This window comes from Heterodontus francisci, chromosome 4 (assembly GCF_036365525.1).
Source record: "Heterodontus francisci isolate sHetFra1 chromosome 4, sHetFra1.hap1, whole genome shotgun sequence".
In the NCBI taxonomy this organism is placed as follows: domain Eukaryota; kingdom Metazoa; phylum Chordata; class Chondrichthyes; order Heterodontiformes; family Heterodontidae; genus Heterodontus; species Heterodontus francisci.
In genome coordinates, this window is record NC_090374.1 from 167573810 (window position 1) to 167600500 (window position 26691).

At 44.1% G+C, this 26691-nt stretch overlaps 1 protein-coding gene across 1 annotated transcript in view; it reads right to left on the reverse strand.

The window, feature by feature from the left end:
- The window catches only part of LOC137368744 (ADAMTS-like protein 1), an 852599-nt gene that overhangs the window by 249542 nt on the left and 576366 nt on the right, over window positions 1–26691 (reverse strand). The window contains exons 6-7 of the mRNA XM_068028933.1: window positions 17218–17344; window positions 4182–4256 (exon numbers count right to left, since the gene is read on the reverse strand). Coding sequence (XP_067885034.1) covers window positions 4182–4256; window positions 17218–17344 — 202 coding nt within the window. The remainder of the gene's footprint in view (window positions 1–4181; window positions 4257–17217; window positions 17345–26691) is intronic.

Genomic DNA, 26691 nt, shown 5'->3' on the forward strand with positions numbered 1-26691 from the left:
ATGAACCTGTGGGTCGAGACTTTCAATTAGCTTGTAACTTTAAACTCACTGGTGGAGCTGGAATCCACTATAACTGAGCAATATTTTCCACTGTTTTCAGAAACTTATTGCTAAATTCCCCAACAATGTTCAACACATTTCCCATAACTTTTATCAAGATTTTCAGCTAAATGTTTTGACAGACTGAGATGCTGTTGAATGACCCAGAGAAGTTCAGTCATGGGAAAGTATTCCCAAACCTACTCTTGAAAAAAGATGAAACAAATTTCAGGTGCTTCCTCTGAACATACTGAAGATGATATGAGGAAAATCCATTTGTTTCTGCCATGTGCAAGCACCAGAGAGAAGGGCAGATGTGCAAGTTTATTTAACTTTGACATGCAAGGTTCTGCTGGCACACCCATAATTGCTTTCAAAGAGGTAGTCATAAACAAATGAGAATTCAGATATTTTGATGGATTTGATCAAATATCTATCTTTTTTATTTATTCACGGGATGGCTGGTCACTGGCAAGGCCAGCATCTATTGTCCATCCTTAATTGCCCTTATGAAGATGGTGGGGAGCCACCTTCTTGAACTTCTGCAGTCCATCTGGTGTAGGTACACCAACAGTGCTGTTAGGAAGGAAGTTCCAGTGTTTTGATTCAGCAACAGTGAAGGAACGGCGATATAGTTTCAAATCAGGATGGTGTGTGGCTTGGAGGGGAACTTGCAGGTGGTGGCGTTTCCATGCATCTGCTGCCCTTGTCCTTCTAGGTGGTAGAGGTCGGGGGGTTGGAAGGTGCGGTTGATGGACCCATGGTGAGTTGCTGCAGTGCATCTTGTACATGGTACACACTATTGCTACTGTGTGTTGGTGGTGGAGGGAGTGAATGTTTAGAGTGGTAGATGGGGTGTTGATCAAGCAGAATGCTTTGTCTTGGATGGTGTTGAACTTCTTGAATGTTGTTGGAGCTGCACCCATCCAGGTGGGGAGTATTCCATCAAACCTGTGACTTGTACCTTGTAGAAAGTACACAGGCTTTGGAGAGTCAGAAGATGAATTACTTGTCACAGAATTCCCAGCCTCTGACCTGCTCTTGTAGCCACAGTATTTATATACCTGGTCCAGTTCAGTTTTTGGTCAATGGTAACCCCGAGGATGTTGATGGTGCGAGATTTAGCAATGGCAATGCCATTGAACATCAAAGTGAGATGGTTAGATTGTCTCTTGTTGGAGATGGTCATTGCCTGGCACTTGCATGGCGCAAATATTACTTGCCACTTGCCAAGTATGAATGTTATCCACGTCTTGCTGCATACGGGCATGGACTGCTTCAGTATCTGAGGAGTTGCAAATGGTACTGAGCACTGTGCAATCATCAACGAAAATCCCCGCTTCTGACCTTACAATGGAGGGAAGGTCACTAATGAAGCAGCGGAAGATGGTTGGGCCTAAGGGATTACCCCAAGGAAATCTTGCAGCAATGTCCTGGGGCTGAGATGATTAACCTCCAACAACCACAACCATTTTCCTTTGTGCTAGGTATGACTCCAACCAGTGGAGCATTTTCCCCCAATTTCCATTGACTTCAGCTTTACAAGGTCACCTTGATGCCATACTCGGTCAAATACTGCCTTGATGTCAAGGGGTCTCATTCTCAACTCACCTCTCAAATTCAGCTCTTTTGTCTATGTTTGGACCAAGGCTGTAATGGAGGTCTAGAGCTGGCTGGTTCTGGTGGAGCCCAAGCTGAGCATCAGTGCGAAGGTTGTTGCTGAGAAAGTGCTGCTTGATAGCACTGTTGATGACACCTTCCATCACTTTACTAATGATTGAGAGTAAACTGAAGAATGGTAATTGGCCAGATTGGATTTGTCCTGCCTTTTTGGGGGAAGGACATACCTGAGCAATTGTCAAGTAGATGCCAGTTTTGTAGATGTACTGGGACTGCTTGGCTCGGGGCGCAGCTAGTTCTAGAGCACAAATCTTCAGTACTATAGCTGGGATGTTGTCGGGGCCCATAGCCTTTGTTGTGTCCAATGGCTTCAGCTAGTTCTTGACATCACATGGAATGAATCAAATAGGCTGAAGACTGACATCTAAGATGCTGGGTCCTCTGGAGGAGGCCGAGATAAATCGTCCACTTGGCACTTCTGGCTGAAGATGTTTGCAAATGCTTCAGCCTTGTCTTTTGCACTGACGTGATGGTCTCCAACATCATTAAGGATAGGGATGTTCGTGGAGCCTCCTCCTCTGGCTAATTGTTTAATTGTCCACCATGATTCATGACTGGTTGTGGTATTATTAATGAGACTAGCATTTTATTGACTGCAGAGCTTTGATCTGATCCGTTGGTTGTGGGATCGCTTGGCTCTGTCCATCGCATGCTGCTTCCTCTGTTTAGCATACAAGTAGTCCTGTGTTGTAGCTTCACCAATTTGGCACCTAATCTTTAGATATGCCTGGTGCTGCTCCTGGCATGCTCTTCTACGCTCCTCATTGAACCAGGGTTGATCCCCTGGTTTGATGGTAATGGTAGAGTGAGTGATATGCTGGGCCATAAGGTTACAGATTGTGGTTGAATACAATTCTGTTGCTACTGATGGCCCACAGCGCCTCATGGATGCCCAATTTTGAGCTGAAAGATCTATTCTAAGTCTATCCCATTTGGCATGGTGGTAGTGCCACACAACAAACTGGAAGGTGTCCTCAGTGCGAAGGGACTTGATCTCCACAAGGACTGTGTAGTGGTCACTCCTACAAATACTGTCATGGACAGATGCATCTGCTGCAGGCAGATTGGTGAGGGTGAGGTCAAGCAGGCATTTTCCTCTTGGTTTATCTCTCACCATCGGCCACAGGCCCAGTCTGACAGATATGTCCTTCAGGACTTGGCCGGCTCGGTCAGTAGTGGTGCTACCGAGCCACTCTTGGTGATGGACATTGAAGTTCCCCACCCATATAAGTTCTATGCCCTTGCCACCCTCAGTGCTTATTCCAAATGGTGTTCAAAATGGAGAAGTACTGATTCATCAGCTGAGGGAGGGTGGTAGGTGGTAATCAGCAGGAGGTTTCCTTGCCCATATTTGACCTGATGCCATGAGACATCATGGGGTCAGGAGTCCACGTTGAGGACTTCCAGGGCCACTTCCTCCCAACTGCAAACCACCGTGCCACCATCTCTGCTGGGTCTGTCCTGCCGGTGGGACAGGACACAGCCAGTGATGGTGATGGAGGAGTCTGGGACATTGGCTGCAAGGTCTGATTCTGTGAGTATGATTACATCAGGCTGTTGCTTGACTAGTTGGTGGAACAGCTCTCCTAATTTTAGCACAAGTTCCCAGATGTTAGTGAGGAGGACTCGGCTGGGTCGACTCGGCTGGGTGTGCCTTTGTTGTTTCCGATGCCTAGGTTGATGCCGTTTGGTCCATTGATTTTATTCTTATTTGACTTTCCTGTAGTGGTTTGGTATAATAGCTTGCTAAGCCATTTTAGAGGGTAGTTAAGAATGAACCACATTGCTGTATGTCTGAGTCACATGTAGGCCAGACCAGGTGGCAGATTTCCTTCCCTAATGGGCATTAGTGAACCAGATGGGTTTTTATGACAATCCAGTAGTTTCATCATTATTATTAATGAGACTAGCATTTTATTCAGATTTATCAATTAATTGAATTTAAATTCCGCCAGCTGCTGTGGTGGAATTTGAACTCATGTCTCCAGAGCATTAGTCCGGGCTTCTGGATTACTCGTCCAGTAACATTACCACTATGCTACTGTACCCGTATACGAGTGCAACTCAAAGCTACATTTTAGTTTTGAAAAATCTATCTGGAAGAAAACGCATCCCAGAGATGTGCTCTTTTTATAAGGAACAGGAGCTCAAATGCAAATATTTCACCATGATTGTACTATTCAATTCATTTAGACTGGCACAGAGAAGCATTTATCTATTTTCAATGTCAACCAGCCCAAGCCCATCATCATCATGAACACACAAAAAGTAAATTTGACCATAAAAAGATGATTTAAATATATATTTCAACAGATGTTATCTATGGTTACCAGTGGCTGCATGGTGTAAGATTATTTCTAATTATTAAATATTTTCCATGACATCATTAAGGATGATCTCAAAAAAAAAGCAACAAACAGCAGATTAAAAGGGTTTCAATCGGAAAGTCAGAGCTTACTTACACAGATGGTCTGGGCCTTTGAGTACAATTCGGACATGCCGACTTCCATATGGAACAGCAATGACCGTGTCGTCCACTGGGAAAAGAAATTTGAAGAATGAGACATTTTAATGGAAAAAGTATCTGGGAGAAAATTTTCTGACATGTATTATATTGATGTACACAATTTTTATAGTAACTTTTTTTTACTTTACATCAGCTGCTGGCTGGTATTATCAATCTCATCAAAGACATAAATGCTTACTTGTTCATCTTTCATTAAGGATCTGCCAAATATGGTTAATTGTAAGTTTTTAGAATAAAGATTTTAATAATATATTTATTAAAACAGATTATATTAAACACAGAACACCCTCTGAAGGCCTTGTTTATTAAACACATACTGGCTTCTGACTGACTTGAACCCGATAATGCAGATCATATATAACAAGATAATCTGCAATAAACAATTGGGTGGCACAGTGGTTAGCACTGCAGCCTCACAGCTCCAGTGACCCGGGTTCAGTTCTGGGTACCGCCTGTGTGGAGTTTGCAAGTTCTCCCTATGACCGTGCGGGTTTCTACTGGGTGCTCTGGTTTCCTCTCACAGCCAAAGACTTGCAGGTTGTTAGGTAAATTAGTGATTGTAAATTGCCCCTAGTGTAGGTAGGTGGTGGGGATGTGGTAGGGAATATGGGATTAATGTAGGATTAGTATAAATGGGTGGTTGTTGGTTGGCACAGACTCGGTGGGCCGAAGGGCCTGTTTCAGTGCTGTATCTCTAAATAAATGGAAATCATTAACAGACCATAAACACAGACTTCATCTGCTCCAGTTGAATTTTGTTGCATTGTGTCATGAATTAACTGCAAGTTCATTAGGATTCAAAGCTTTGAATTTTGCATTTTATGCTCCTTCCTGTAAATACCCTGATGGCATTAAAATCTCTTCTGGATGTTTTAAGACTATCTGTTTGCTTGTGTAAGTGATATGGTAGGAGATAGTTTCACAACTGATTAACTGCAGTAATAAAACACTTTGTCACTTCACACTCAAGTTTTATAACCAGGTGAATGACAAATTAATCAGTTTTTGCTGGTATTGTTTGTAAGAGGGATCTTGGCCAGCACGATCAAGGATTCTCTGTCTTCTTTAAATAGTACCTTGACTCACTAGAATAGACAAAATGGACCTTACTTTAAAGTTTCATTCAAAGGATGGTATCTTCAACAACGCAGCACTATCTTAGCACTCCCCTGAAGCATGAGCCCTTCGGTGGAAATTCTGGAGCAGGTTTTGAACCCATACTCTTCTGATGCAGATGCATGAACTAAGCTGATATTGCGTCAAGAGATAATGAACATACTTGTGGTCAATTGCGAAAGAAAATCCAATCCTATACATTTAAAAGATCTAAATGTAATCTCAGTGTTGCAGCATTAGATATCGACAGTTAGACATCAAATTCCTCCTATACCTGACTGTTAGACACAATCCTGAAGAGATAATTTAATAAGTGCGGAGGTTGGATACGGACAAGATTGAGCTAGGCTGTAAAACTCTCTATGATTGACTAGCCACGCTCACTAGAGTCATACACATAGAAAGGATACTTGGGTGAGGAATCAGAGTCACCAATACCAAAGGGACTGTACCCCAGCATTTTAAATTTTTAAAAAAACATAAAATGAAGTGAAATTCTTTGTGATCCAATGATTTTATATGAAGTTTTGAACAAATATATTGGAATTGTAGGAGGCAGAGGAGAAAGACTGCCTCAAACTACAGATAAAAAATGGTAAAGAATAATGAATAATGCAAACTGCCATACAAAGGCAGACATTTTATCAATTTACTGATTAGTTTTGCTGTCGATATAAACACCCGATTGTCTGGAATTATTTACAAAGTTTCCAGTATTTCTGAATGGTTCTTTTGTTGGATTACTTTACTTTATTTAGAGGCATGTCCAATAAATCATTAAAAGAAACCACATTTTCAGTTTTATAATTGTAAAGAAAATACTGTACATTTGTTTTAGCTGCATGAACAATCTTGATTTTAAAAAAATTTGTTTCATGCAGTATTTAATTTAAGGAATATGGGCTACTCCTGGTGTATCTCCCAATGAGTTTAATCAAGTTTACAAAGGAGCTCTGAGTGTTTGTAAACATTTTAATGGCTGGTTAATCTTGTACAGTTGTAAGGATTCATTGGCAATGATAAATGCTGACAAATTCCTAAATTTTGTAATTTTCTGTATCTATCCATTCCAATAACCTTAAACATGATATCATTGTTTAAAAGCACTTGGTGCTGGGTTGGCACAGTCTCTCAGATACTGTGCCACAGTGATTCAGAGTGAGAATCAGTTGCCCAAAGTGGCATTGAGGAGGAGAACTCAGTTATTGAATCATCTTGGCAGGCTTCATTCACATTTCTTTTGGCCAGCTTCAGTGCAATGACTGGCTCCTGGAGGTAGTGTTGTTTCCACCTTTTGGGTTGGAAACAGCATGTGGCACAGAGGCACAGGAACAATTTGTCAATTGCCCCAGATTATTACTGTCCCAGAAACCCTCCAAAATCATACAGCCAACAGAGGTTAAGTACAGAGCTGATGAATAAATTAAGCAATTGATCTGTTCAACCTTTCTCCTGTAGACAATCTCATCTTGGTGCACAGTCACTGTCTGCCCTCCCATCACATTCCCAAGTGACCACTCATTGTATTTGAGCCTACACAGTGCCAATGAGGAGATCATCACAAGAGCCTGACATCCCTTCCTTACCTGAAAGTCATACATGCATTTTCCAGTGCAAATATCAGGAGCATGAATTTCCCTCCAGAGCACTCAGGCCGATTGTGGCACCGCATGTTAAATCAGTCAACTCAGCACAAACTAGCTGTCAATGATGAGACTTTCTGGTTTGGTCGGCTTAGTACCAGACTGAGAAATGCAATTATCACTGAATAACTGGAGCATCTGCACTCGACTCTTCAGAAAAAATGTCACTTCCTCCTGCTCCACCTTTGTAAAATTTAAAATTCTCATCTATGTTTTTAAAACCTCCATGGCCTTGCCCCTCCCTTTTCTGTAATCTCCTCTAGTCCCACAAACTTCCGAGATATTTGTGCTCCTCCAATTCTGGTCTCTTGAGCATCACTGATTTTAATCGATCCACCATTGGTGGTTGTTCCTTCAGCTGTCTGGGCCCTAAGCTCTGGAATTCCCTCCCCAAACCTTTCTGTCTATCTCTCTCTCTCTTAAGACACTCCTTACAACCTACCTTTTTGTTCAAGTTTTAGTGGCTCAGTGTCAAAGTTTGCTTTATAACGCTCCTGTGAAGTGCCTTGGGATGTTTATTACATTAAAGATGTTAAATAAATACAAGTTGCTGTTTAAATTGAAACCAATTAAGTTTAGTAAGCACACAGAATTAACTGACTGGCAAGAGCAGCAGGTATTCTTACAGCAGCAGTACTCTGTCAAGAGATTGTCTATTTTTTAAATGGGATTGTTACAGCCGGGGGCGGGGGGTGTGGGGGGGGGGGGGTCTCAGGCTCCCCTCTTGCCCCTTCCTCTTATTTGACCAAAAAAGTGTTTATTCCTTTTAAACAGTGGTTGTGCTTACCACCTCGAATGTTTTACCTTCTTCCTATGCTGAGATCGTGAAAGAATTAATCGGATAAGTTTTCTTGAGTTTAAACAAGAAAGAGGTAAGTTTATTATACGTAACGCTCTAACCTGATTTAAAAATACTAAAAGAAAAATACACTACACATTCACACACACATTTACATGAGAACCACAAACACACAAATAAATTACAGGAGGGAAAATAGATTTGATGGTTGGATTAAAATCCAGAATAAATGTAATTTAAGTACAGTCTGTAAATCCAGTAGTCCTCGGCTGAAGCTGTATTCTTGAAGTCCTTGCTGGTCAAAGTGCACTTTGCTTGGCCTGCTTTGCTCAGAGTTTCTTGAAGGCAGAATTGCCATCGGCTCTCTTCCCCTTGTCGCTGGCTGTAGCAGTCTGTAGGCCCGGAGGGTCCCTCAGTCACAGACGGTTTTCACTTGATGTTTTCTGGGAGAGAGAGAGAGAGAAGAGATCGGGAGACAAGGGAGCAGCAGCCTTCTGTGCTGCTATACACTCCATAACTGCCTGTCTGCTTGTCTGTGTAACAAAACTGCCAGTTTCTTCAGAGAGGAACACAGTCACATGGTTCTCTCACTCCCCTTTGTTTTTAATGAGGTCCAAAGTCTAAAACCCAAAACTTCTCTTAGGTGGGGTTGGCAGTGTTTACCCCTTGGAGAGACGTCACCATTTATCAATGCCTGAAGATGGTTTGAAATGTCCTGCTAACGAGGGTGATCTGGCTAATCTACTCAGTTAGCCAAAGCATTGTTCTGGCTGCGCTTCTTGTTAGACTTTTTGTCTCCAGTTCAATCTCCTGGTATTTCAGATGTAAATGGCAGTGGCCATCTTGGCTGCCAATTTTTTTTAAAAGTTACTGTAGGGTTTTTTCTCCCGTTAAAAGTTAAGGTAAGTTTCCAACCAATGAAACTAATATTTCTCATTTTGGCATATAGGGTTTTCCTGTCAGGGTTTAATGTGAATAGTTTAATTTGGTTCTTTCATTCATGTTGTTCAGACATTGCTTTCCTTTGGCATCATGTACCTGCAGCTATAACCACACTCATTTATACATTTTATACTATTCAATATCTAACTACATCAGTATGTCAGTCTGAACTGTGAGCAAAGTATCAGGTGATCAAAATCACATCAATGTTCTGCAGATCACCAAGTTAAGAAGTTACAAATGTATAAAATACACATGGTATACTTGGCGTATCTTCAGGTTGTCATAGTTGATCTATCAACACGAACAGCAAAAGAGAATAGAGAAAACCTCCAGAGTATTGATCAGGAAATCATCCAATGTGTCTCATTGCAAACAATGGGACTGGTGCTGAATCACCAATAGAAACCTAGTTCTTAATTCCTCACCTGCCATTGCTTGAACATCAAGTTGTGAATAAAGTAAAAATCATAAACTTCAATTTTCTCATGAAAGGGCCATGGAGCAGGAGCAATGTTTTCTTGGGATATTGAAAGCATTAAATGCATATGGAATCAGTCAACATTACAACGATGGTCAAGATTGTTTTGAAAATATAAGTAAACTATTGCCAATGAATAAAATCATTTAGAATGAGGAAAACAGTCAAACATCATTTGTCCCTTCAGAAATAAACTTTAAGATGTGACAGTATTCAATTTAGTAAGATGACAAAGCAATGTATAGATGTGCGTGTGTGCATTGTACCTATATACATAACTTTATATGTAGGATGCTGGTATTCATCTCTTCTCAAAACAATCTGTACTAATGAAGCTAGAAACAGGGAGAACTCCCTACTCTTCTTTAATTAGTGCCATCCGGTTTTTAACATTTTATTTGCTGACCTCCTCAGCTTCAGCTTACATAAACTCATCCAGAACTCTGCACCCATATCCTATCCTGTCCTTTGTCCCACTTATCTATCACCCCTTCCTGACTCACTCCAATGCTCCTCTGTCCTTCAGCACATCAATTTCAAAATCCTTGTCTTGATCTTCAAGTCCCTCATCAGTATTCTCTTTGTAATATCCTCCACTCTTCCATCTCTGACCTATTGTGCTTTCTCCTGCCTCCTGCTCCATCAGAGCCTTTAGCAACTTACACACATACTCTGGAACTCTCTCATTAAGCTCCTCTTCCCTTGCCACATCTCTCCCTATCTTCGTAAGCCTCCTTAAAACTCACCTTTGTGACAGAGCTTGTGATCGTCATCCTTAATCGTCCTTGCATATGTTGGCCTTGTCTCAGTGGGTAGCATCCATGCCTCTGAGTCAGACGGTCATGGGTTCAAGTCCCATTCCAGAGACTTGAGCACATAATCGAGACTGACACTGCAGTGTAGCACTGAGGGAGTGCTGCACTGTCAGAGGGTCATCTTTCCAATGAGATGTTTCTGCAAAGGTGGAGGTAAAAAGAAGACACTGGTTGAAGAGCAGGTGAGATGTCCCCAGTGTCCTGACCAATATTTATCCCTCACCCAACATCACTAAAGATTATTTGGTCACTTAATGACACATAAAAAGTACTTCAATTGCCTGTTCAGTGCCTTTGGACATTCAAAGGTCTTGAAGGGCGATATATATATTGAAGTTCTTTCTTTCGCATGGTTTTGATAAGATAAATTGTGATAGGAGTAGCAGGTGCTTCTCCATGCCTCCCCAGGACTGCTTAACCCCTCCCTCACCACCAAACCTTACCCCTGCCACAGATCGAGGGAGCTCCTCCCACAGGACAGCCTAGCACCTGAATCTGCCACTTACCTGTTGTAGATGGGTAGTGTTTGGCTGTGTGATATGCTGCACTTCCCACTGACTTCACAGCCACTCAGGTTGGAAGTCAGTTAGCAGGATTTAACTGAGTCCCCAGGAGTTTCTAACTCACACCTGGACCATAAACATCAGTCACACACTGCAGTGAAGGAATCCAGCTATAATGAGGGGTTATAAGGTTAGAAGTTATTTTCCTATGAATTCGGGATTTAAAAAAAGCAAGGTTGATCTACCTGGAAGGTTTAAAACAAAAGGTTTCATAAGCATGTCTGTAGAATGCCCCTGTAGTCAAGGACTCCAACACCCTGTGGTCGAGGACACAGCATAATTGCCTCTTCCTAAGAACACAATGGCAGGTTCCGAAAAATAGGAACTCTCTTCAAAAAGTCATTAGCATCATCACCTCAGCAAAGCACTAAGAATACAAGTTGCATAAATAATCATTATAAGTTACTCCAGTTTAACAATGAATGACATGATTTTCTACAGATGGATTTAAATCACCTGTCAACTGAATCTGGGAAACTGAGTTATAATCTTAAAAGACAATTGGGTGACTAGGAATTTTACCATCATTTGCAACTTTCAGCATCCTGTTGGCTCTAAGGATGTTGACCAGCTTGTGTGCCCACAGCTTCCTGCTAGCTCAGCCTTTTCTTAGAAATTAAATAATGTGGATTTCAACTGGAAATTGACAGTTATACAGCCTTATTTGGGAAATAGAAGGGGATGAGCCTACTTACAAGAGAGGTAACAACCTCATACTTAAAAAACCTAGTTATGCAGCTTAGAAACAGTATTAAATTTGGAACCACACAGTGGATCTTCAGAATCGTTGGATTCATTCCAGCCTTTCTCATGGTAAAGGTATGAGCTACTGTGGTGCGTTTATGATAATTCATCCCTTAATTGGGATAGAGGTATTTATTTTATTTTTTATTTAGAGATACAGCACTGAAACAGGCCCTTCGGCCCACCAAGTCTGTGCCGACCAACAACCACCCATTTATACTAACCCTGCAGTAATCCCATATTCCCTACCACCTACCTACACTAGGGGAAATTTACAAGGGCCAATTTACCTATGGAGCGGTAAGGCTGCGGTGCTAACCACTGCGCCACTGTGCAGCCCAGGTATCTCACTAAACTCTGTAGCTTTCTATGCAGGAATTTAAGGTAAATGCTACTTTAAATGTTGATGGATATCTTAAATATTTTATAGTAACAATATTTAGATTTAAGCTTGGATTCTCTACTAGAAATAATATACTTTCTTTCCTTCTCAGAACTATTAATTTTGTGATTGATATCCCATCAAATGTGAATTGCATGTTCGGTTCTTTAGTAAACTTTTATATAATTTAGAAAATATATTGCATCATATAGTCTTCTGCATCTCAAACTTGAGAATCCATCTCCATAAACCCTTCAGTGGGAAGGTAATTATTGAGCAGAGATGCCCAGGCCCTTATAATATCCGGGTTGTTATTATCTGGCTAAAACTTGTTAAAAAGACTATACGGATTACGGTAATCTTCTCAGCTGGTTCCTTTCCTTTGGCAAGAGTTAGATCAGGTCTTCTGACCCATTCAAGTATCTGAGACCTGTCTTTCTCAATCTTAAATGACAGTGATCATCTGGAGAGTACACTTGATTTGGGTAGTCCCAAAAAGGGGCTAGAATTATAATCCACTTCAGTTGGCGCCCAACGTGGACTAGGATTATAATCCACTTCAATGTCAAGTACCTTCAGAACTAAAATTCCTCTCATACTTATCAATTGTCTGCATGTTGTTCTTTAAAGGTTGAACAATAATTTTGTGAAAAAACTGAAAGGCAACACTGAAACACAATTGAAACAGGATCAGTAGAAGCACTGACTGGCATCAGCAAGAGTAAAAATGGCTAACCAAGGTTTGTAACAATAATTGAAGTTCTAATGATGAAACCAGCTTGACTCCAGCCATCTATTATCTTAGATGAGGGGTTTGAATGACACTGAACTGAAAGATTTTGCTACAGTCACAACACATCCCTGCCAAATGTTAGTTTAGATATGGTCCTTCCAGTTTAAATTTTATTTACAATCATTTACGTAAGGTAAAAAAAATTAATTCAAATAACCGATTTGCCCAGGAACTCTGTGGGGAGATTCAACATTCTTTGCTTTGTGTTCTGGGTGAAAAATGAATTATAGGAGAATTGATTTTGGCTGGTGATTTCCCACACCTGGGGCTGGATTATGTGCTGGAGGCACTGGGCCGAAAAGGCAGGAGAACGTTTAGTTTAGTTTAGTTTAGAGATACAGCACTGAAACAGGCCCTTCGGCCCACCAAGTCTGTGCCGACCATCAACCACCTATTTATACTAATCCTACACTAATTCCATACTCCTACCACATCCCCACCTGTCCCTATATTTCCCTACCACCTACCTATACTAGGGGCAATTTATAATGGCCAATTAACCTATCAACCTGCAAGTCTTTGGCATGTGGGAGGAAACCGGAGCACCCGGAGGAAACCCACGCAGACACAGGGAGAACTTGCAAACTCCACACAGGCAGTACCCAGAATTGAACCCGGGTCGCTGGAGCTGTGAGGCTGCGGTGCTAAACCACTACGCCACTGTGCTGCCCTCTGCCTTTTCACGACCCTGCCTGCACCACCCAACACCACCCCCCACCACCTCCCCCCACCCTGGAGTAATCCTCCAGTCTTTCTCAATCTAAGTTTCAGGTGCGGATCCCCGTCCCTTTAAAGATAAGGATCTCACCTCCAAGAGGGCCGGCAGTTCCGCAGTAATGGCAGTGTCACCAGGAGCGATGGCCATTGCCAGTCTGACAGAGGCCTCAGACCCAAGCCCAGCACTGGAATCTCTGACCAAAGGTAGGTGCAGTGGGGTCATCGGGGCCAGTCTTGAAGGTCCCAGTGAGTGGGTGTAGGAGAGTACTTGTGCAGTCCAGGGGAGAGGTGGGGGTAAAGTTTGTCCCGGTGGGGGACCTCTATGGACCATAAATTGCCCATAAAGTAGGGACAACCCCTCCAAACCCACAGCCAAGGTGCCCTCCCTGCACGGCGGAGGTACCCCCGCCACAGGAAAAGGCCATTAATAGGCCTCTTAAGGGCCTCAATTGACCTGTGGGCGGGATGCCATCATCGGTCCATCCCACCTCCCCATCCGGGAAGGTCACTTGGCGATGGGCCCTCTGACCCCTGCCCCTCATCATTATACTCTGTGCCCTCCCCCCATGCCTCCGACCCCGCCTCAGGGGCCTCACAAAATCTCGGCTGTGAACTCCCCGGAAGGAAGATGGTTTGCCAAATTGGAAGCTGGCAAATTCCAAATGTGTCGCCCACCTTAAACTGGCATCAGGAACCTCGCACTTTCCGCTCTGCTGTTCCAGGAGTCAGACTGCTGGCTGGAGGGCACTGAAACACGCCCAGAGCACTTTTTAATAGTTACATTTCAGTGGAGTGGGAGCAGAGGCAGACAGAAGTGTGAGGGTGAACAGGAGCGAAAGAGGACCGAGAGATAAGTGAGGGTGCAGTGGAAGCAGGAGGTGTGTACTCTTCCTGGCTCCACGAAGATGCACTAGGCCCCTGGTCAGGCCCTCATTGGCATCTGCAGCTCACCCGTTTAATGGAAATTTTGATTGGGCTTCACATTACCAGTGACTGATGGGCAAAGCAATTGCTTCACTGACTTGTCACCCAGGTTGTGCCCAAGCCCAATTTCTCAGCATGTAACGATGGGCCAAATGGCCTCCTTCTCTGCCCTAATGACTCTATGTAATCTCAAGTTTTATAAATTTCTGATTTGTTGAAGGATTATTACATTTCCCTCTTACATTAGCAGCCACCTCCACCTTCTGGATATCCTGAGTAAATTAAAGGAGAAACTTTAACCTAATCTGCCAGGCAGAAATATGGATTGCATTGGCTGTTCACTTCACATTCAATTCTATATCATGGCTGATTCAATCTCCTCAGTTTCCTGGCAGATGGGTTAGATTACAATTACCCTTCCCCATCCACAGAACGGTTAAGCACATAGCTTGAGACTGAGTCCGACCAGACATGGTGGCTGGTTCCCTTCCCTGAAGGTGATTAGTGAACTTTTTGGGTTCTGACAATAATCAGCAACTTTCATGGCCATTTTCCAGTTGCAGATCATGCCACATTGTGAATAAAACTCACAACAGCTAGACTACGATACCCGCGATACAGAGTATAAAATGTAGTGTTACGACCAGGTGAGCAATGGGTCTAGAGGTCTGTTACTATCTTCACCTGGTCTTATTGTAACAGGGTTTAATTTTAAACACAGTGTTTTGAGCTCCCCCTTGGTGAATTCTTGTTTACAGCTTTTCATTTATAAGGCAAAGAAATGTGCACAAACAGGCTTTCTGTGGTTTAAAGAAGAAAATATGAAATTTATTAAATCTTAAGCTTAAAACTCTAATCCAGTTAACGCCTATGGATATACGACGCGCCCACACTAGCATGCACACACGATACACACATGAAAATAGGGACAGAAAAGAGCAGAAGAAAAGATAAGTAAAACACTTTGAGGCAATATCTTGTTACTGTGCTTCGAGCTTGCTGTAGTCCTTGATTGAAGATATGGTCTTGCGTTGAGTTGGAGCCCAATGTTCTTTTTAAACCTTGTTCACGTAGGAGACTTTTTCTCTCTTTGAGTTTACATGTCGTCAATGGTTTCCAAAGCTGGTGAGAGTGAGATGAGGGCAGACAGGAGAGAGATCTTATCAAACCAGGAGCCAGGAGCTTTCTCAGTTTGAATCCTTTGTTGGAAGTTCAAATCTCAACAGCCATCTAGTCATGTTACTAAAACTGGTTTGACCACGTCTTCTGTGTATTGGGGAAGCAATGACTGGGTCCTTTTTTTCCAACACTGCTAGTACTATGCAAATGTCCTTCCAGTCAGGGTCTTGCACTTTTAAGTTTTAATGTTCATGTGTGCCTCAGTCTTGGCAGGTGGGGGATTTGCCTGACAGTAGTAATTCCTAAGAACTGGATTAATCATTGTTGGGGCATTTGTGGAGCATGTGCTTATTGGATCAATGACATGCAGGGCATGGTACTGAGTCACACAAAACCGGAGATTCACTGGGTAATGATGGAGGCTTCACACTTGGCCTGAAATCCCCCAATAAACCAGTCAGAAGTCTCACTTCCAATGTTTCCTTGTTGGAAAGTGCACCTTTGTGGACAGCAGCCGAAGAGATCATTGGGCTCAGCTGTGATGCTTGCCAGGGTAAAATAGCTTGTTATCACTTGTTCATGAAGAATAGCCAATTGGGGAGAATTCTGAGGATTGCCAACATCCATGGACCCATAACCAAGCATGTCAACACCTTTGAGAGAGGAGCTCCCAGTGGTCTTTCATGTGAAGGAATGTCAGATACTTACTAGCCGTGGTGAGACCTCTGGCTTGTAATTTGAGCATGCAGTTTCATTACAAGTTTAGTGCTGGTGCTGAACTGTTTCTGCAGTGCAAATCTGGAGTGGACTGGTCTTAAAGTTGCAGCTCCAGGGATTCTTGCTCTGTTTTGCTTTGCTATCAGGCTGGGCCCTGACTCCAGCTTAGGCTGCATTTGCACTCCAATTCCAGCTTGGCACAGTCAGTATCACTCACACCCCTGAGACAGAAGTTCATGGATTGAAGCTTCACTCATTGGACTTAAGCATTTAATTCAGGCTGTACTCTGGCAGTGCTGCATTGCTGAACTGATGACCTGCCTGTCCTGTCAGGTGATATAAAAGATTCTACGGCATTAATTCCATGTAAAGAATAGCGGGAGAGATATCTCCAGTATCCTAGCCAACATTTATCCCTCAACCAACTCCACAAAATAGTTTATCTGATCATTTATTTCACACGGTTGTTCCTGGAACCTTGCTGTGCCTACATTCACTGTTGCATTGGTTTATATAACTGTGACCATACTTAAAAATTGACCATACTTAAAAATAATCAACCAGTTGTGAAGCAGTTTGTCAAAGGCTCTAAATAAATGAGTTCCTTCTTACCATTATCGTATCCCAAGATGAAAACATTTAACAAACTTGGTCTCTGCTTTTAAGCCAAACTAGAAATGGCCATCAACAATCAAGAATATCGGAGAAGCTCACTCAGAATAGATACGTTTGAGTCAATTGAGACCTAGTTGAACTTTTGAGTTGGAAATTGTATGTTTTATCACTAGACTTAAGGGATTCTTTCAGGAGACCTTTTTATTGATGTTACCATGGATCTGATGAGCAAGGTGCTGTTCTCTGCTGAGAAAATGTTTCTTTACAGTCCGTGATAACAGTGCAATACCAGAAAGCTGTGTTAATTGTAGATTAATTGGGTGTTTACTTGTATTCAGATGATGGGCATTAATTGGGGACTCACCTGTTCTCATGTACATCAAAGCAGGTTGAAAGTGTGGTTGTTGGGTTGGAGGTGCATAAGATGTATTGTGTGTCTCTGTAAATAAAAGCGCATAAGTGTATAAACACTCGGCTCCAGTTCTATCCTTCACCGCCTGGATATCTGAGTTCCAACAAGCTCAATCCCACTGCAAAACTGGTCAACAAACATTATTTGATTCCAAGTATTCAGGGAGTTAATTTTTCTTGCAATGCTTACATTTGTTTGATGATGCTTGAGATTTGTGCTGTCCTCGTACAAGTCTGCATGTGGAACCGTTCCCACTGCAGACTCCACAGTTATCTTCCTTGGCACTGCTTCCCAGCTGGTGATCACAGCCAACAACCTGCCAAAAAACAGCATTGTGTAGGAGAGTGCTAGTATGGTTTGATATGTTCCATCTGCACAACAAGATGCAGTCACATTTATAGATACTTAACCCAATATAACAACCCAGGAGTATGTGCACATCCTAAACTAATGGCTAGACTGTTCTCCCAAATGGTTAACTTTACATAACTTGAAAGTAAATAGTAATGGCTGCGTTTGCTGACAATGTAACCACTAGGTGGTACTGTACTAGCACATGCGCAAATGCAGCCTGTTCCACTGACACATCACTGTCAGCGACTTTCAGGCAGCTGCCAAGATTAAAGATGGCTCTGCCTAATTTATCACAGGAAACCAACTTCAATCTATGACAGCACACAGTGGACATGTTCGATACTCGGAGTTTAAACTCGCTGTTTAAAGTCTTATCAGAAGGACAGCACCTCTGACAGTGCTGTTGACTCTCCGTAATTCAGTGTCTTTCGCTCCTTGCCTCCCCCCCACCTCCATGCTGCTCTCTGGCTGCTCAATCCCCACTACCCCCCCACCCCCCAAATTCCGCTTTCCGGCCACCCATCCCCACTTCCCCCTCCCACTCTCTGGCGACTCGCTCCCCACTTCCACCCCCCATCCCTCCAGATGCTAGCTCTAGGCCATGGGCCACGCCACATCCCTCCTCTCAGCCACTCACTCCTGCGTTCGATGGGTCCCCACCGCGCCACCCAAAGAATCAAGGCAGGCCGCGAGGGGTGACAGGGCGATGTAGGGGTGAGTGGCCGAGAGGAGGGAAGCAGCACGGCCTAGAGCTAGTGTCTGGAGGGATGTTCCTCAGGAAACTACAGGCCAGTTAGCTTAATATCTGTCCTAGGGAAAATGTTAGAAGCTATTATTAAAGATGTTATAGCAGGGCATTTAGAAAAATTCAAGGTAATCAAGCAGAGTCAACATGGTTTTGTGAAAGGGAAATCATGTTTAACAAATCTATTGGAGTTCTTTGAGGGAGTTACATGTGCTGTGGATAAAGGGGAACCAGTGGATGTATTGTATTTAGATTTCCAAAAGGCATTTGATAAGGTGCCACATCAAAGATTATTGCAGAAAATAAAAGCTCATTGTGTAAGGGGTAACATATTGGCATGGATAGAAGATTGGTGAGCTAACAGGAAACAGAGTAGGCATAAATGGGTCATTTTGTGGTTGGCAAGATGTAACGAGTGGTGTGTCACAGGGATCTGTGCTGGGGCCTTTTTACATTTTATATAAATGACATAAGAAAGGACTGGAGGTATGGTTGTTAAATTTGCTGATGACACAAAGATAGGTAGGAAAGTAACTTGTGAAGAGGATATAAGGAGGCTACAAAGGGATATAGATAAGTTATGTGAGTGGGCAAAGATCTGGCAAATGGAGTATAATGTGGAAAAGTGTGAAATTGTCCACTTTGGCAGGAAGAATAAAAAAGAAGCATATTATCTAAATGGTGAGAGATTGCAGAGCTCTGAGATGCAGAGGGATCTGGGTGTCTTAGTGCATGAATCGCAAAAGGTTAGTATGGAGGTACAGCACGTAATTAGGAAAGCTAATAGAATGTAATCGTTTATTGCAAGGGGAATTGAATACAAAAGTAGGGAGGTTATGCTTCAGCTATGCAGGGCATTGGTGAGACCACATCTGGAGTACTGTGTACAATATTGGTCTCCTTATTTAAGGAAGGATGTAAATGCGTTAGAGGCAGTACAGAGTAGGTTTACTAGACTAATGGCTGGAATGTGCGGGCTGTCTTATGAGGAAAGATTGGAAACGTTAGGCATGTATCCACTGGAATTTAGAAAAGGAAGAGGCGACTTGATTGAAACATATAAGATCCTGAGGGGTCTTCATAGGGTGGATGTGGAAAAGATGTTTCCCCTTGTGGGAGAATTTTGAACTGGGGGTCACTGTTTAAAAATAAGGGGTCGCCCATTTAAGACAGATGAAGAGAAATTCTTTCAATGGGTCGTGAGTCTTTGAAATTCTCTTCCTCAAAAGGCAGTGGAAGCAGAGTCTTTGAATATTTTTACGGCAGAGGTAGATAGAGTCTTGATAAGCGAGGGGGTGGAAGATTATCAGGGGTAGGTGGAAATGTAGAGTAATCAGTTCAGCCATGAACTTATTGAATAGCGGAGCAGGCTCGAGGGGTTGAGTGGCCTACTCCTGCTCCTAATTCGTATGTTTGTATGTTCGTATGATCCCTTGATATCTTTAATATCTAGAAATCTATCGATCTCTGTCATGAATATACGCAAAGACTGAGTCTCTACAACCGTCTGGGGTAGAGAATTTCAAAGATTCAACACCCTCTGCATGAAGAAATCCTTCCTCATCTCAGTCCTAAATGGCCTACCTCTTATTCTGAGACTGTGCCTCCTTGTCCTAGACTCACCAGCCAGGGGAAACATCCTTCCCGCATCTACCCTGTTGAGCCCTGTAAGAATTTTGTATGCTTCGATGAGAGCACCTCTCATTCTTCGAAACTCTAGAGAATACAGGTCCAGTCTCCTCAACCTCTCCTCATAGGACAATCCTGCCATTCCAGGGATCAGTCTGGTGAACTTTCGTTGCACTCCCACTATGGCAAGTATATCCTTCCTTCAGTACAGAGACCAAAACTGTACACAACACTCCATATGCAGTCTCACCAAGGCTCTATACAATTGCAGCAAGACTTCTTTACTCCTATACCCAAATCCTCTTGCAATAAAGGCCAACATGCATTTAACTTCCCAATTGCTTGCTGCACCTGCATATTAGCTTTCAGTGACTCATGAACAAGTCCCTTGGTTCTCTAGTTTTCTGGGAATTTTTTTTTGTATCTTCCTCTGTGACGACAGCCACAAAGTGGAGGTGGTGGCGTACTGGTATTGTCACTGGACTAGTAACCCAGAGACCCAGGTATTGCTCTGGGGACATGGGTTTGAATCCCACCACAGCAGAAGGTGGAATTTGAATTCAAGTAATAAATCTGGAATTTAAAGCTAGTCTAATGATGGCCATGAAACCATTGTTGATTGTTGTAAAAACCCATCTGGTTCACTAATGTCCTTTAGGGAAGGAAATCTGCTGTCCTTACCTGGTCTGGCCTACTTGTGACTCCAGATCCACAGCAATGTGGTTGACTCTTACATGCCCTTGAAGTGGCCTAGCAAGCCACTCAGTTCAAGGGCAATTAGGAATGGGCAATAAATGCTGGCCTGGCCTGCGATGCCCACATCCCATGAAAGAATATTTAAAAAAAATGTGTTTAGTTTCTCTGCCATTTCCTTATTCTCCATTATAAATTCTCCTGTCTCTGCCCTTAGTGGGCCCATATTTGTCTTTGCTAATCTTTTCCTTTCTACATACCTATGGAAGCTTTTACAGTCCATTTTTATGTTTCTTGCTAGTTTACTTTCATATTCTAATTTCTCTTTCAGTTTCTTGGTCCTCCTTTGAGTTCTAAAGTTCTCCCAATCCTCAGGCTTACTACTTTTTTGGCAACTTTAAAATCCTCTTCTTTTGACCAAATACAATCTTTAACTTAAAATAAAAGCAAAATACTGCAGAAGCTGGAAATCTGAAATAAAAACAAGAAATGCTGGAAACACTCAGCAGGTCTGGCAGCATCTGTGGAGAGAGAAGCACAGCTAACATTTCAGGTCAGTGACCCTTCTTCTGAACTCTTCAGAGTTCTGAAGAACAATCTTTAACTTCTCTTGTTAACCTTGGTTGGATCACCTTTCCTGTTGGGTTTTTGTGACTCAACGGGATGGAAAAACCATGTATTAATTCTTTAAATGCTAGCCATTTTCTGTCTACCATCATACCTTTTAATGTAGTTTCCCAATCTACCGCAGCCAATTTGCCCCTCATACCTTCGTAGTTTCCTTTGTTTAGATTTAAGATGCGTCCGGCAAAAGCAATACCGAGAACCCCACGTCGCCTCCTCTGTGGAAGGCCCGCCAAATCAAATGCCAATTAGACATTTAAGTGGACAGCAGCAGGCCTTCCACGAGATCAAGGACCCCGGCGACGTAAGTCCTGCCCTCTGAGAGCTGCCGGTCAATCAGAGGCTGGCAGCTCTTTAACTGTGCAACGCCATCGCAAAGGCAGTGGGTGTTGCTGGTGGAGCACCTACCCAAGAACCAGGAGCGGTGCTGGACCCAGGCCACAGAGAGCTGGGGAGGGAGGGGTGAGTCTTTCGGGGTGAGGGTCATGGTGGAGGGGTGGGTGTAGGGGGCCGTTGGCAAGGGCTGGCGGGTGGCTCTCAGCGGGCTCCTCCCTTCCCGATGCCAGGTCCCTTGTTCAAGCACTAAGTGCCTTTTAATGAGGGTCCCTGCCCCCGCCCCACCCCCACCATCCAGAGCCGGCAAGCAGCCTGCACAGTTTTTCCTGCCGTGCTTCCCGTGTGGTGACGGGGACCGCCTGCCACACGGCTAATTGCAGCGGTGGTGGGATGAGGCCCTTAATTGGGCATTAATTGCCCAGTTAAGGGCCTCAATTGGTGGCACGGCAGGAAAGCCATTCACAGGCCTTCTTAACCCGGACTTACTTTTGGTGGAGGCGGGTTCCTCCCCTGCCAAATATCCTGCTCGATTATATGCTCTACCTGCGTCCAAACCCACCGCGGGGAGAGCATTATATTCCTTCCTAAGAGTTCAATGGATAAGTGTGCTGGAGGTGCTATGCAGGTTGACATCAAGATCAAGGCTAAATGGACCAGTTCAGTCAATTGTTCTTTTCTCAGAAAAGCATTCTCATTTTTACTTGAATACTGTCCAATGGACAGTGTCCAAAAGATAGAGTGTGATGTGAATGTTATTGATAATGAAAAGCCCACTAAAATTGTGGAAAGTTTGGAAGACAAGGACGCATGTTAGAATGATCCAAAAGGAGCTTTTAGGCAAGGTGCTGGTAGTTAGTCACAGTTAGGGGTGATTTTAATTCCACCTACCCAGCAGAAACTGAATGGGTGGCTATTCAAACTTCCCAGGTCACCTTCCTGCCAAAGAGCTTCCAGAAACTTCCAGGAAAAATTACAAACTGCCTAACTAAACAGGCAGCAAAGACTCCCTTCAAAGCTGGCTGGGTCCTCTTTAACAGAAATAAAAACAGAAAATGCTGGAAATACTCAGCAGGTCTGGAAGTATCTGTGGAGCGAGAAACAGAGGGCTGGATTTTGCCATAGGCAGACAGGACTTCGCCACCGACGTAAAGGTCAGTGGCGAACCTGCTTCCGCCTAGCAAGGGGAACCGACCCGCATTTTACGGGTCCCCGGGCTTTAATTGTCCCAAGGCGGGACTGCCACATGCTTGAGGGAGGAGGTCCTGCCTCAGTGAGCTGCTGGTCAATCAGCATACCGGCAGCTCTTAGTCCCAGCAGCACCACTGGGAGCAGTGACCACTGCTGGGATTGCAGCCCAGCTGACACCATGGAGCCAGTACCTCTGGTAAGTTGGGCTTCCCTCGCCGGGGGGTAGTCAGTCGTGGCAGCGAGGCAAGGGTAGTCGTTTGGGGGAAGGGGGGAGTCTTGGGTCCCGGGGGGGTGGATTGGGAGGTGGGAGCGGCCCTCAATTGAGCACCTTGTGCCCGACTGCCATGGCACCCCCCCCACCCCCGCCGCCCCCCCCCTCCCTCCCCCCCACGGTGCGCAGAAAGGCCTTTCACATCCCCAGCCTGCCCACTTGCCACGGGTAAAATACCCGCGGAGGTGGGTGAGGGCCCTTAAGTGGTTGTTAAGTGGCCACTTAAGGGCCTTGATTGGCCTGGAGCAGGTGGGTGAGCCATTCCCCCCACCTCACTGCCAACCGCCGTAAAGTTGGCCGGAGGTGGGAGTGGGGCGGGAAGGCCTCCCGGAGCCTCCTGCTCAATTTTACGCCGCCACCATCCGACCCGTTGGGGCAGCGTAAAATTCAGCCCAGAGTTAATGTTTCAGATCTGTGACTTTTCATCAGAACTGGCAAAAGATAGGTAATAGGTTTCAAGCAAGTGAAAGGGGGAGGGCGAGGAATAACAAAAGGGAATGTCTGTGATAGGGTGGAGGGCAGGAGAGATTAAATGATGAAAGGTTTCAATGGTGCAAGGCCAAAGGGAATGGTAATGAGACAAGTAAAGAAATAAAAGATGTGGCTAAACGAGGTGCGAATAACAAAATGGTAAACTGCTGTCCGAAAGAATAAACAAGGCAACAAGGGACGAAAACTGAAACCTGCAAAAGCAAAAGGAAACAGCGAGCAGTTGTGGTTCATATTGGTACCAATTACATAGATAGAAAGAGGGATGAGGTCCTACAGGCAGATTTTAGGGAGCTAGGAAAAAATCTAGCTGTCAGGAGCACAAAGGCAGCAATCTCCAGATTACTCCCAGTGCCACGTGCAAGTGACAAGAGAAATAGAAGGTTAGAGCAGATGAATGCAGTTACAGTGCAGAAAGAGGCCATTCAGCCCATCTTGCCCGCACCAGCTCTACAAAAGAGCAATTGCCTCAGTTTCATTTCCCCGCCTTCTCTCCATAACCCTGCATATTCTTCCTTTTCATATAACAGTCCAATTCTCTTTTGAATGCTTCAATTGAACCTGCCTTCACCACACTCTCAGGCAGTACATTGCAGATCTTAACCACTCTCTGCGTGAAAAAGTTTTTCCTCATGTCACTTTTGCTTCTCTTACCAAATACTTTAAATCTGTGCCCTCTCTTTTTTGATCCTTTCACGAGTGGGAACAATTTCTCTCTATCTCCTCCATCCAGACCCCTCATGATTTTGAATACCTCTATCAAATCACCTCTCAGCCTTCTTTTCTCCAAGGAAAACATTCCTAACTTCTCCAATCTATCTTCATAACTGAAATTCCTCATCCCTGGAACCATTCTCTGTTCTCTCCAATGCCCTCACGTCTTTCCTAAAGTGCGGCGCCCAGAACTGGACACAATACTCCAGCTGAGGCCGAGTTAGTGTCTTATACAAGTTGGAGAGATGGTGTAGGAGTGAGGACTTTAGATTCCTGGGACATTGGGACCAGTCCTGGAGGAGATGGAACCTGTACAGGCTGGATGAGTTGCACCTGAGCAGAGCTGGGACCAATGTCCTTGTGGGGGGTTTGCTCGTGCTATTGGGGAGAGTTAAACTAACTTGGTGGGGGGGGGGGGAGGCGGGAACCAAGAGGTAACATTAGCGAGGAAAAACAAGGTGCACAGAGAATTGGGAGAGACAGATAGCACTAAGGTAAGAAATAGTAAGCTATTAACTGGGGTCAGAGTAAGAGAAAATGCAATAAGGCCTAAATTGGGTTTACTGTGCATGTATGTGCATGCATGGAATGTGGTAAATAAGGTTGGTGAGCTGCAGGTGCAAGTAGCCACATGGGAAATCATGGGGGAGAAACAGTTGCCATTGGTGGAAGTGCCAAAAACCAGAGGACACTTATTTAAAGTGATTGGAAAAAGAACCAGAGGCAACATGAGGAAAAACATTTTTACATAGTGAGTGGTTAGGATCTAGAATTCACTGTCTGGGAGTGTGGTAGAGAGAGATTCAATTGTGGCTCTCAAAAGGGAATTGGATAATTATCTGAAGAGAAAAGATTGGATGGCTACAGGAAAAAGGCAGGGGAGTGGGACTGGGTGAGTTGCTCTTCCAGAGAGCTGGCATGGACATGATGGGCCAAGTGGCCTCCTTCTGTGTTGTAACCATTCTGTGATTTTATGAAAATGGTGGCAGAGATTACAGTCTGAAATTGTTGAACTCAATGTTGAGTCCAGAAGGCTGTAAAATGTCTAATTGAAAGAATACATGCAGTTCCTCAAACTTATGTTGAGCTTCATTGGAACACTACAGGAGGCCGAGGACAGAGAGGTCAGCATAAGAGCAAGGTGGAGAATTAAAATGACAGGCAACCGGAAGCTCGGGTCACACTTGTGGACTGAATGGAGGCACTCAGTTCAAGGGCAATTAGAGATGGGCAATAAATGCTAGCCTTGCCAGCGCTGTTCATATCCTAAAAATGAATTTAAAAATCTGTATTTAGTCTCCCCGATGTAAAGCAGATGCATTTGGGAAGTGAATACAGTATACTGAAGTGAAAGAAGTACATGTAAATCATTGTTTCGCTTGTAAGGAATATTTGGGACATTGGACGGTGAGAAGAGAGGAGGTAAAAGGGCAGGTATTGCATCTCCTGTGCTTGCATGGAAAGGTGCCGTGGGAAGGGGAGGGGCTGACTGAGGAGCCGACCAGGATGTTGTGGAGTTAACAGTGGAGCTCAGTGCAATGTTGCACTTTTGCTTCCATTGCCTTCACCACTTCTTTGGTCATGAGTCCTCCCCCCACACAGAATCTTCAGAATTCTCCCTCCACCTGGACCCCTCCCTCTGACCTCTTACCCACTCTTGATTTTTTTCATTGAGAACTGCCGTCTCAATTTCTCTGCTCCCCTCACTCACTATAACCTCTCTTCCTTTGAACTTGCAGCACTCAGACACTTGCTCCATTTCCCCTTGGGCCATGACCTGACCACCAAACATCATGACATCATCTCCGGGTCTGTCACTAACCTCATCAACATCTGGAGATATTCCTTCCACAGCCTCTAACTACATAGTCCCCCAACCCTGAACAGCCCACTTCCCGCTCCTTCACAAGATCCACAAACAGGACTGCCCTGGTAGACCTATCATTTAAGTCTGTTCTTGCCCCACTGAACTGATTTCTTCCTATCTCAACTCTACTTTTTTCTCCCTTTATCCAGACTCTCCCCACCTCCATCTGCGACTCTTCCAATGTCCTCTGTCTCTTTAACAGTTTCGAATTTCCTGGCCCTAACCGTCTTCTCTTTACCTTGGCCGTTCAATCTCTCTACACCTCCACCCTCTGCCAGGATGACCTGAAGGTTCTCCATTGTGGGTGCAGGAGGATCAGGATTGCTCCTCCGTGTTCCACAAGGGACGATTGGGTATCTCTGCCTCCAGCTCACCCCCTCCCACCCCAATCACAGAAGCCCTGCGGGACAGCCTGGCAGCTGATCCTGACCCTTACCTGCTCTCAGCGGGTGCCTTAATTTGAGAGTTCAAGTCCCACTCCAGAGACTTGAGCACAAAAATCTGCGTTGACAGTCCAGGGCAGTACTGAGAGAGTGCTGCATTGTTGGAGGTGCTGTCTTTCGGATGAACTGTTAAACCGAGGCCCCAGACCAAGTACAATTTACCCATCGGCCCTGACTTAGCTACCCCACTTTGTCTTCCAATCCACCAACATCTCAAATTTAAAATTCTAGCCCTTGCCTCCATGGCCGGCTCCTCCATATCTCTGTAGCTTCCTCCAGACCTTTAATCACTCCCATTTCTTCAACCCAC